At 43.5% G+C, this 12,944-nt stretch overlaps 1 protein-coding gene across 1 annotated transcript in view; it reads right to left on the bottom strand.

Moving 5' to 3' along the window:
- The window catches only part of DDX27 (DEAD-box helicase 27), a 240,072-nt gene extending 231,688 nt beyond the window's left edge, over positions 1-8,384 (bottom strand). Inside the window, exon 1 of the mRNA XM_069243478.1 lies at positions 8,168-8,384. Within this exon, the coding sequence (XP_069099579.1) occupies positions 8,168-8,260 (93 nt within the window). The 5' untranslated portion in view covers positions 8,261-8,384. The remainder of the gene's footprint in view (positions 1-8,167) is intronic.
- Positions 8,385-12,944: the final 4,560 nt, after the last annotated feature.

The following is a 12,944-nucleotide window of genomic DNA, read 5'->3' as shown; positions in this document are numbered from 1 at the left end:
CAGGGGGCCCCTTCAGCACAGCATCTGCCCTGAGTGAGTCTGGAGAGGGGGCTCCTCCATGTTCTTTGCAAAGGGGCACCCTCCAGTTTCGTTACGTCACTGATTGCCACTGTAGTTCCCGACACTGAACAAAACTACTTTGTGTGGCAATATGCTCCTTGTGGAAGAGCAGAATGCGATCACTCACAGTAAAGCCAGCCGAAAGAGAGAGAAATAGAAGTTTAATAAAAACAAAATGTCTTTGTTAACACCAGACCTAATTAGGGACCAAGACCCACATGTAGGTAGCTTTTTGCATGTCGCAAACAGCGACTTTCGCTGTTTGCAACGTGCAAAAAGCACATTGCGATGCACAAGCCCAGTTTTGCGATTCAGTAACCTGGTTACCGAATCACTAAACGGGTTTGCGACTCGCAATTAGTAAGGGGTGTTCCCTTCCTAATTGCGACTCGCAGTGCAATGTAGGATTGTTTTGTGACCGCGAACGTGGGCGCAAACCATTCGCAGTTTGCACCCATTTCAAATGGGTGCTAACACTTTCGCAAAAGGGAAGGGATCCCCATGGGACCCCTTCCCCATTGTGAATGTCACTGCAAACATTTTCTCAGAGCAGGCAGTGGTCCGCAGGACCACTGCCTGCTCTGAAAAAGTTAAACGAAAACGTTTCATTTTTCGTTTTTGTTATGCATCTCGTTTTCCTTTAAGGAAAACGGGCTGCATTACAAAAAAAAAAAAACTGCTTTATTGAAAAGCAGTCACAGACATGGTGGTCTGCTGTCTCCAGCAGGCCACCATTCGCGAAGGGGTCGCAAATTGCGACCCACCTCATGATTATTCATGAGATGGGCATTTGTGAAGCCCTTGCGAATCACAGATGGTGTCAAGGACACCATCCTACATTCAGATTTGCGACTCGCAATTTGCAGGTCACAAATCTGAACCTACCTACATGTGGCCCCAAATTCTTAAAGAAAGTCACAAAAGTGCACCCATGGTATATGTCGTACCCCTGTAAAATATTTGTGAACTGTATTTTAGCATGGGTAAATACGATGTGTAGATTTGCTCAATCTATTGAGCATTTGCAAGTTCATTTTCCCTCCAGCCACTTTCTTCCCAACCCTGGAAGAAGTTCTAATTCTGCCATTGTCAGGAGTAAATGTCCAACCTTTCTTATTATGGGAAAATATTAGAGAGAAGCTGGTAAAAATCTTTAAAACATGCAGGTTAGTAGGTTTGCAGACTCAAAGGCATTCCAGCCCTGGAACTATTGCTTACTGCTTCCTCCAGCCCCAGTATGCAGATCTGCAGAAAGGTGGCAAAATAAGGAAATTGCTACAGTAGGGATTGAAACTGCAAGTATTCAAGCCCTACTATGGTAGTAGCCCTGGCATAATCAGAGAGGCTATTAATTGCGGCCATAATTTGTCGCCACACTACATGGCACCAAAGGGACAAGTAGATCTTTTTACAGGACAAGTAGATTTGAGAAGCAACCTGTCCCCTGGACAAGTAGATATTTTAATAAATTCCACACCCCTGAACACTTAATATAAAATAATCTGTATTCATTTTTAACATGGCTTTACTGCCTTTGTTTACATTAATTAGCAGTCAAGGATCATTAAGACAGCTGTGAAAGTTATTTTTAAATTATTTCTTCTTGAAGTTTACTATTTAAATTAGGGGTTGATAAGGTGAAAAATTACTACGTGATTTTCCTAACTTTTGCACCAGCTGAAACATAAAAACATTGGTCATGCCCTTAAAGTAACTGCTAGGTTGCAAGCCTGCTTGCAGAACATATAGGGTTGCCACATTTCCCAGGGAAAAATACTGGCTCTCTATTCAGATTTAATATTCTGCAAAGGCCCAGACATGATTCTGAACTAGAACTTTAGATGACATTGTCTGTATTTATTTTACATCTTGCGTGTGTGAGCACGCACTAGCGCATGCGCTCGCTTGTGAGACATTGATGGTGAGCAGACTGTGGAGATTACAATGTAAAATAGTAGGGTGAGATGACCTGAAAGGATGTCTGTTTTACATGAATTAATTATGCATCACTGTCTTTTTTTAGGATGTTTAAGTGGTGCTGGAGGGCTTTTTAGGTTCCTGATGTTGCTCTATATTAGTTCAGGGAAGTATACTTGCATTAACCCTTTATTAAATCACAGATTATTTAGTCTATCATATTTTTTCAAGGGATTACTTTATTACATTTTAGATTACAGCAAGTAGTTGCCCATATTACGTTACTTTGTTTTACAATGCAGAAGCAATTTACTCTATGGAGATCACCGCAAGAGAATAGGTTACTGTGGTTACTTTATCCCCACATTTCATTACAGATTGAGATTTGTTTACTTTAGCATGTCACATACGCCAAGAGATTCTTATGATTAGTTTGCAACATTGCAGAAGGATGGTCCAATTTACATTGTTCTGCCTTACACTGCAAAAAGTAATTGTTCCATTTATATCCCCTGGGTAGATTTAAAAGTTAAAATATGGACTGGTTTGGGGGGCAGCAGACCGGCCAGGGCAGCTGTGTTGTTTGCTTCTGCCGAAGGTAAATGGAAGTGCTTTAGTTATATGCAGGGCCACTAAAATTATGTGGCGAGAGGACCAAATTATGCGGCAGGGTCGACCAATTTATGTGGCAAGAAAAGTCCAATTATGTATTTACAAAGCCAATAGCTCTAACCCAAGCAAATATGAGACCTATTGCGTTGCAAATGCTTGTTTTAATAGTCAGTGGATGACTAGCACAGTCTGTGGGTTCAAAACAATAGGGGAACTGGAATCTGGAAGGTACTCATGGTGGTGCCAGTGTGGTGAAGTAACGCAGATCAACAGATGTTAATTTGCTTCAGGGGTTATACTGGGATATAGAAACAGAAAGGTAACCAGAGCACATGCCATGAATGACTTTGAAGACTAGCAAATAAATTAAAAGCCTGTAGGTTTTACAGAAGGCAAGCCTCCTGGGGTCTGTAGTGTGAAGTAGGGATCTGAGGCAACTTTATGGTATCCATCAGCAAAGTTTAAGACTTCAAGGGGGTAAAGGTGTGCTAAGGGGAGCTGCTAAAAGACTAGTTCAATAATAATTTTGGCTGAAGACCAGTGTGATAATCAGTGTTTTGGCTATGTGAAGGAGATGTGAGGACGAATTTTGCATACGTTCAGGATTTGGCATCTTACTGCAGCGGCGATCAAAGATTAAGAACGCACAAAGGGACTGAAAGTAACATCCACGTTTTTAGCACACATGGTAAATATTGGTATGCCAGGAGGAGAGTGCAGCTAGCAGCAGAAGTAGTTGCAGGTGAGCTACAAAAGGATATAACTTTCGACTAAGATTTACACTGCATGGGGAAACAAAGGGACTGCATAGTCGTCTAATCGTAAACTGACGTAAGACAGCCTCAAAGACATTATTGAAGAAGGGGTGAGAAAGTTGACAAAGAGAATAAAGTGTAAGTAAAAAGATGTCACCAAAGGCAATGATGTAGGATGAGAAAAGGAAAGAAACAACAGTGATCATTGATGGACACCAACAGGTAGTGGAGTGGGGGGTGGTATGTCAGAGTAGACTGCCTACTAACAGAGAAGGATACATCAGAGAGGAAGTAGGAAAACATAGGTGAGAGGCGCCTACAATACCAAAGTAAAGTGAAGTGGTCAACAGTGATGAAAGGTGTAGCCAGTTCAACAAGCATTTTCAATGCAACGGGTCTTGCATTTGCTCGAGTTAGAGCTATTAGCGTTGTAAAGAAGAAAATAATGTAGCGCGATTGCACTATGTAAAATGCAGCGCGATTGCGCTACGTGGAATATAAAACAGATAAATTAGTCCAGACACCATGCTAAAAACTTCGAGCCTCATATGTTTTTAGTAGTTTACCTGCGTTAATTAGGTGGGCTAAACACAAAAAAGGGCATGACGTATGCATGCCTCAAAAATGAAAGCATGCAGATTTGAAAAGGCAAGCCCACGAACCAATGAAAGTGACTGACGTGACATGGGTGTGGTTGGAAGCCCAAAGAGAGATTACAGAATGAGACGGATCGCTTTGCGCTCGCCAATAAAAAGGGAATGGATGAGAGGAGGTAGTGGTGAGCAGAAGTGATAAAGACAGCGGTGTGTGCCAGGGCTGAAACAACTGAGAGGGGTGTGAACGTCTAATTAAAACACACTAAGCAGACTGATAGAATTGAGACTCAGAAACACATTATTAGAAGTGGGTTTCATTTTTGTATTGTATAATTTAAATTTTATTTATAGATTTTATTTTTATTTTATTTTTTCTCTAGTACAGTAGGACTGGAGTAATAAATACATGGATATGTAAGTACATAGTAAGGGAATATATGTCCAAGGAATATAATAATGGGTATAATATGAGAAGAAAAGTAGTACTGTATAAACACAGACTTTCAAGATTTGTAATATTTGAAGTACATACACATATATATTTGTACATACATATACAAATTTTAACTGTGGGTAAATATACATAAGTTAAACAGGTTTAAAGACTGTGTAATTTATTGTTATGACATAGTAGTGATACATATTTTCTAAAGAACTATATATATCTAGAATACACACAATCAGATTAAAAATATTTAATCAACACAGGCATAAACAGTCTATAGCTTGTTTGAATATGGTGGTTATGAAGAAAAGAGCCAACTCTTGAGTAGTCTTCTCAAGACAAGATCTGTAGATCTTAGAGCTGGGCGTAATGAATTCCATAGTTTGGCTGCTTGAACGGAGAAGGGATGTACCACCTATAGTCTTTTTCTTGTATGGTGGTGTTATAAGGCGGGGTGCCAATCTTGAGCGGAGGTTTCTTTGTTGAATGTATTTGGTTATTTTGTTTCTGATAAAAAGCGGTCCTGTTCCATGTATAGCTTTGTGGGTGATACAAAGCAGCTTGAAGGTGGGCTTGTGGCTTTACATGTAATAGTAGCCTGGCTGTGGAGTGTTGAATACGTTTCCGTTTTTTCATAATAGACAGAGATGATCCATGGTAGAGGCCATTGGCATAATCCAGTTTCGATAGTACAAGCGAGATTGTAGCCTGCACCTTGTGTGGAAATCCGAGGTGGGGGAGGATGCATTGTAGAGTCTTCAAGGTGATGAAGCTTGTTCGTGCTAATTTGTCCACTTGGGCATTCATTGTTAACTTGGAGTTCATGGTGATTTTAAGTTTTTTAACTTCCTTGGATAATTGAGGAGGTGGTCCGAGATAGTCAGGCGCACGGTGGGTCATAATTTTTCCAATCACCAAATATGAGTTTTTCTGAGTGCTTTAAAGTGAGTTTTTTAATTATGCTGGTGGCTTTCACATTATTTCTGAGAAAGCAAAGGGAGCAGGGCACTCACCACAAGCCTGGTATCTGCTGTATTGAAACCTGATGTGGACCCGATCTCCAGCCACACACACACACATCTGTAAACTTTGACTGTCGGGATTTTGTATTAACGTAAGGTAGACGTCTTCAAATTGTGGGGCACGACCCATGGGGTTCCGTGGATTTATTCTTTCTCATATTGGAGTGCAAATGCCTTTGCAAGTACTGGTACTTAAAGATGGCCAGGAAGCGCGATGTTGTTTATTTGGTGTACTTCCAGGCTCTCTTCACATGCTGCCCTTAAAGTTCATTAAAAAAAGTATTGGATCTTTAATCAAGAGTGCAATGGGACTGGGGTAGTGAGTGTGGGTGATGGGTCAAAGATGTAGCTAAATAAAATACTGTTTTAAGCAGTTTTTCCACATTCAAGTAACTGTATATAAAATAATGCATGCACTGCATAGTGAAAAATAAATGCAAATTAAACTGGTCGGTGGGAAGTTTACTCTAACGCTATGAAACTTCAGTTGGCTAATGGGATGAGAGAGAGAGAGATAGAGAACTGAATCGTGGTTGGAACAGTGGAGACTAGTGGCTTGTGTACTTCTAGTCGCTCTGATCTCATCTTTTGACAACACGCATTGTGAATATGCAAGTCATCATTTTAAACTGGTTTTCAATATAAGCAAGGCTACTGAATAATGAAAGGGGTGTATGTGTAATAAGTAATGAGACTACCTAGTGCAAACATTTTTCTAAGTGTCCTTAGTAAACGAGTGCACTGTGGAAATCTACGTACAACACCCATACATTTCCTCTCCAAAAAGAATACATTTCCGTCAGCATGAAGATTTAAGGGACCCCCATCAACTAAAGCCTAGTCAGGTGGCTTTTTTCTTCTATAGTTCTCTTTCTCTCCCCCACTCCCCATTTTTCCACCTTCAGGCAGTGGTAACGCAAGGTCAGCATTAACCATTCAAGGGAACTTGTTTGTGTAAAAGGTGGCAGGGAGGAGGGTTGCAGTCAGGTGCTGAGCCAGGATTCCCCAGACCTCGGAGTGATGGCTCAGGAGAAAGGAGAGAGGTCCATTAAAAGAGTCATAGAGATGGTGCACAAGATAGGATGCAGTGTGGGGGCTTATTGTTTTTTGTTTACAAATGGACAGCTTCCCCCGAGAGATGCTCCTATGCAAAACAGTGAATAAGGGTACGATGCCTTTTTTTTTTTTTTTTTTAAGTGTCATCACAACCATCAGTGCAGCAGCTATTGAGCAATGAGTGTGAGTAGCCATTGCATCCCAATTAATGGTGCCTTACTATAATAAAGCAGAAGGGGGCTATTTTCCTTGTCAGTATTAGAGCATAGGTTACAACTGGTGTTTTTTTTCTAAACACACGAGGCAGAAAATCCGCTTTGGGCCTCAGAACACAGGAGTGATAGCCCAGTGGAGTGACAAAGCATGCAGGGCTGTAGGTATCACGGGTGCTGCAAGTGCAGTGGCAGCAGGGCCCAGCGGAATGAGGGTTCACTGCTGTTTTATTTTTCCTGCATCATGGCCCAGTTCATATTTACTGTGACAGTGTTGCTTTGGACCTCATAGTAATGGCCGATGGGAGTGGAAAATTGAAGCAGAGAAGACACCTTTGCCTTGTTCTCAGAGAGATGGCAGAGAGAATGGTGTGGCAACATGGTAGCCCACGTTTTTTAATGAAGGGCAGAGAAAACGGAGCTTTGCAAGGCGGTAGCCATCATTAGTGCAGCAGGTGCAGCAGCACTAGTGCCGTGGGAGTTCTGGATGGGCCCACTGCATCCCAATTATGGCTGTTTTAATTTCAAATGGGGTTGTTTACCTATCAGCACTAGGCCCACGGGCACATTTGCTGAAAAAGGGAGACACTATTAGGAGCTTTTTTCTGAAATGGACAGAGAACCTATTTCAAAATTGGGATGAATGATGCGTAGGGAAGAAAGAGACAGAGGAGGTAACCTGCTACTTAGGGCTGCAGTGCTTATTAGTGCTGCAGTTGCATTCAGGTCCAAGAGTGAAATGGGTACAACACCACAATCATGATTAGTTGTAATTGTATTTTATTGCAATTACAATGATTGGCTGCTCTTTTATATCTCACACTTAGTGTGGATTATGATCTACAGAAAATGTACCCCTCAAATGATCGCATTCAACATCACCTCTGCCGCACTTGCTCCTCTAAACCTAGACACAAAGTTTTGGAAGGGGGGATAACTTCAAAACAATTCTCTTAAGGGGAGGCTCTGAGCAATAACGATTCAAAAACTCTTATTAAAGTGACTATCCACACAAATCATTTTTGGCAAAGGTTAATGTAAATATAGTAACGTCACTAATTACAAATCCAATCCCTGACATCACATGGTGTTATCTGCCGTACAGTCTAGACAAGTTGCAGCATACGTGTACGTTCTCACTCTATGCCCCACTTCGCTAAGTTTTCACAAAGATCACGGGTGTTTTTTTAAATACGCTGTTTCCACATATGTTACCTTTTCTTACGCGACCAATCTGCTTTGTTACCAGAGAGCACAATTTATTTGCAATCGTAGCCTGTCACTTTTCCTTTACAACACCACCTCCCAATCCATCGACTCACTATACAGACACATATCTGCTTACTCCATCAATTATTCTGCATGGCTGATGGTTTTTAAATCAGGAGTGGCTGGAATTCATGTTCATAATATCGGACGAGTTGCCATATTCCGCTTAAGACTGTAAAAGGTGATCTGTCAGCCCGTGCCACCCTGCTCCACCGCCACTGACCTCCTCTCCCCCAGAATCAGACTCCGGCTCCTCAGGAACATCCTCCTCCTCCCCAATGGTTCCGATTAGATCAAGATCGGCAAGCCGGGGCATCCTGCAACACAATTTTCACTCTCTTCACCTCCTGCCACTTCTCTACAACCAGGCTCTCTCAGACACGTGAGAATCTCAACTCCGGAACTGAGTGTTACATGAAAAGAGCTCCGGCCGGAAGCAGTCGCTCGTGCGACATTACAGCCATGTTGGGTATTGCCCTGCGCATGCGCAGAGGTGCCTGTGCAGATTCCTTCACGTAAAACGCAAAGTGTGTTCTAGTTGTCTTTATGTGTGAGAAATACTACGTCATTACGTTCGCTTGCCTAGTACCCACGTAATCCTGGTCCTTGCAATTACTTATGCTAAACTGTAAAACAATAAACAGGTAACGTACATGTCAACGTTTTGAACCAGGTAAGAGGGAGATTATTGAAACAAAATCGGGGAAACTGATTTTCTATTGATTTACGTTACTGTGAGGAGATTAGAATATTTTTCTAGCAATTGCAACAAGAATTTTAGATTCTAGAATATTTTTCTAGCAATTGCAACAAGAATTTTAGATTCTATTAATGACCCTGACACGAGGATTGTGTATTCCCCATCTTTATTACTCCAAAACAGCAGACAATTAAAAACAAGCATTTGGAATGAAACGGGTCTCGCATTTCTCCGATATAGAGCTATTAGCACTTGTAATATCCCAACAGGACTTTTCTTGCCTCATTAAATGGAAAAAACAAAAAACGAGCGCGATCGTGCTGCTAAACCAGCGAGATCGCGCTGCGAAAAATGAGAAAAAGTAGTCCACAAATCAGACAGAAAACAGCAAGCCTCGTATGTTTTCAGTACTTGGTCGCTGTGTTCGAGGAGGGCTAACCACCGGAAAAGGCATGACGTATGCATGCCTTCAACTAATGAAAGCAAGCAGATTTTAAAAGGCAAGTCCACCAGCCAATGAAAGACACTGACGTGACATGGGCGGGGCTCTGAGCCCTTTTCTCACTACTACAGCGTCTCGCAAGCGATACGCATGTGCAAGCGCATGCTATGCGGACTCGACCCTAAAAAAAATCAAAACACATAAACAAACCATATTTTCCACGAGACTTTGAACCACACATCCATCACAGTCCACCAATAGTGTATAGACATAACCTGCAAAACAGAGAGGCACCATCTTGACTACCTCTTTCTTTGTGTTAAGAACAGTCCGCCTTGTATACTGAACCAAAGTTTATAACAGGAAAAATTACACAGACCAGGAATCCATATAACCTAGATTAACAGAATCCCAAAAGAGAACAGACACCTAACAAGAACTGAATCTGCCAAATGCTTCATCCTTGCTTCTGATCTGAGCCAGGAATCCATTCAGCACAGAGTCACCGATGCCCAGAAGAGAACTGACATCCAATGGGAACTGGAGCACCAAGACTTTTCAGCCTTGCTTGTGATCAGAGACTGAAAACACAGATGGGACATATGAACTCAGAACCACAACTCTGAAAGAATCACAAGGGCAGGCAAAAGAGAAAATTTACAATCATGATATACATATCAGACAACAAGATAGTTATCATAACATCTTACCTGTCCCAATGGGTGGGATAATTCTCCCTTCCGTGTCCTCAATAGAATCTAAAATTCTTGGTGCAATTGCTAGAAAGTTTTCTATCCTATGTCAGGACCTGAGGCGAGAATTATGCATTCTCTTCTCCACATAAATGTCACAGCAGTTTGGAAGAACATAACGTAAGCACATAAAGAAGAAATGTTAACACTACATGACCCATAAGTCCAAGAGAGTCTTCATAGTAACCACCGTCCTATCAGATAACCATCTGGTGTATATCTTCGTGTGACGTCCCTTCCTCTTCCTTCTTCTTCACTGCCTGTAAATCAGTTAAGTTACAGCTTTTCTTCCCTTCACGTTTCTGTGAGAAAATTGCTTGATTGTACTGCATTTCAAAGTGTTGTTACTCGCCGCTTGCTGGGTTGTCAAGAATTACTGGTGAGATATTCCTGACTTTCCGTGTGACAGGCTGCAGCTGCGCGCTTTTGATTCAGTGCGGGTCGGCCAGAGGGTGCTTTTTTGCGCAGATGGAATCCTGTGAGGCGAGTGCGTGCTGTCAAGACTGCTTGGAGGCGCATTGACCGTTTCACACTCGTATGAGGAAGGCACTGAGAGGGATTCCCTTGAGTATTCCCTCTGTGCTTTTCTGCCAACCCAATCAGACATCGCATGAGCGCGGTAGGAAATAACCCTAATGGGCTCGTAGGGACGACCTCAGCGTGCACACATATTAGTGAGGTTTCCTCACCCAGCAGCTATAACAAGCACTCGCAGGGGGTTGCCAATATAAAACAGGGCATTTTGAATTTGCTTCAATTCATCTCACCTGGTGCTATCCCCTCTTTATTAGATATGGACTCCAATGGGGACCACAAATATTTCTCCTCACAGGAGAATAGTGATGCTCGGCCCTACCACTTGCCTGCAGAAGTAGATAAGGCATTATCCCAAACCATATCCAGAGCTTTAGCCTCTCTTCAGGAGCAGGTTTTACAGCCTGGCCAAAAGCATTCCGGGGGTGTTCTCCAACACCTCTTCCCTAGGCAGAGGGATTAGTGGGGAGCAGGCAAGGGGGCAAGAGGGCCAAAAAAAGCATGACACAGGACACCTCGAGGGTTTCAACAGACTATATGAAACCTTCCAGAAGAGTGCGCACATGCTTAAAAAGGCACCCTACCAGGAGGCAGACAAACCCAGAGAAATCGCCCCAAATTTGGACCCTGACACCAGGGTTTCTGACGGAGGGGATGGTGAGAAGGACTTGTCCTCAGACTAGGAGGGTGACTGGGGTAGACCATGGTGCCAAGGCTCCTCGGCCTTGGACTCCCCAGACGGGGATATGTTTGATCAGGAGGGGATCTATTACCTGAGATCCTCAGAATGGAATCCAGAGACTAAGGTTGCATAGTATGTGGGGAACAAGATTCGCCAACCTCTAGAAAAAGAGGTCAGAGTGTGATTAAGAGCAGAATGCTCTAGACCTAATTTAGCCGGAAAGGTGGCTGCCACACCAAAAACCGACCCAAAAATGTGCCCCTTCTCTGCATGTATATGCAGGACCCAAAGAAAGGCATAGACCAGTCCTGGAGGGCGTGCAAGGACAAACTGCTGGACGTCCTTGGTCCCAACACAAAGATTATAAAGATGACTGAGCAGGCCAAACAAACAGGGAAGCCAATGTCTAATGACATAGTGGCTGGCTGTTTGTCTTCTGGGCAACGCTAACAGTGCACCAGCAGCAGAAAGTAGGAGATTGCTGCTCATCAAAATCAACCCAAAACTGGGAGACCTCGCAACATCTGAGGCAGGCGCAGTGGCGAAAGGACACGTTTTTTTGTGAACCTTTCATTACGGAGCTGGAAAAATTTGTCTCCACCTGTTCAGCCTTTGACAAGGCACAGCCATCTATAAAAAAGATCTTTCTGGTGAAGGTTCTCGCAGGGGAAGGAAGAGGCAGGGGACTCTCGTCCGGCCGCTCATCCTCCCAAGATCCCCCTAACGAACAGGAAAAGCGAAACAATGGCTGGAATGATGGACCACAGGGGCCCTTCTACCCAAGCAATATTAAGAGTTACTAAAAATAAAGGTACTTTATTTTAGTGACAATATGCCAAAAGTATCTCAGAGAATACCCACACTTAGGAGGTAAGTAATATACACAAGTTATATGTACACAAACCCAAAACAGGTAAGTAACAGTAAGAAAAGTAGTGCAGACAATGTAGAATCACAATAGGATGCAATAGGCAAACATATGTCTAGGGGCAACACAAACCATATACTCCAAAAGTGGAATGCGAATCGCGAATGGACCCCAGACCTATGGGAGATTGTAGAGGGTCGCTGGGACTGTGAGAAAACAGTAAGGGTGTCCAAAATACCCCACCCCAAGACCCTAGAAAGTAGGAGTAAAGTTACCCTACTACCCCAGAAAGACACAATAGTTGTGATAGGGGGATTCTGCAAGAACCACAAGCACCAGCAAAACACTGAAGACGGATTCCTGTACCTGAGGACCTGAAAAGGAAGCGGACCAAGTCCAAGAGTCGCGATACTGTCCGGCAGGGCAGGAGCCCAGGAAACCCCAGATGAAGGTGCAGAAGGGATGCCTCCGGGTGGAAGAAGCCGAAGATTCTGCAACAACGAAAAGGGCTAGGAACTTCTCCTTTGGATGGAAGATGTCCCACGGCGTGCTGGATGTTGCAGAAGTGTTTCCACGCAGAAATACAGCAAACAAGTCTTGCTTCCTGCAAGAGTTGCGGTAGAGGTTTTTGGGTGCTGCTGGGGACCAGGAAGGACCAGGATGTCGCCCCTTGGAGGAGGAGACAGAGGGGGTGCTCAGCAACTCAGAGCCCCTGCAGAAGCAGGCAGCACCGGCAGAAGTACAGGAGCAGGCACTTGGAAGTTCTGTGAACTCAGAGTCACAAAAGGAGGGTCCCACGAACTCGGAGTCCAACTCAGAGGGTTGAGCACTGCAGGACGGAGTGCTGGGGACCCAGGCTAGGCTGTGCACAAAGGAATCCTTGGAGAAGTGCACAGAAGCCGGAGCAGCTGCAAATCACGCAGTACACAGGTTTGCTGTCTGGCGTGGGGAGGCAAGGACGTACCTCCACCAAATTTGGACAGAAGGGCCACTGGACTGTGGGAGACACTTGGACCCAGCTC

This window comes from Pleurodeles waltl, chromosome 7 (genome assembly GCF_031143425.1).
Source record: "Pleurodeles waltl isolate 20211129_DDA chromosome 7, aPleWal1.hap1.20221129, whole genome shotgun sequence".
Classification (NCBI taxonomy): Eukaryota; Metazoa; Chordata; class Amphibia; order Caudata; family Salamandridae; genus Pleurodeles; species Pleurodeles waltl.
Note: the sequence above shows the minus strand (reverse complement) of the source record. Positions and strands in the feature narration are given on the sequence as shown.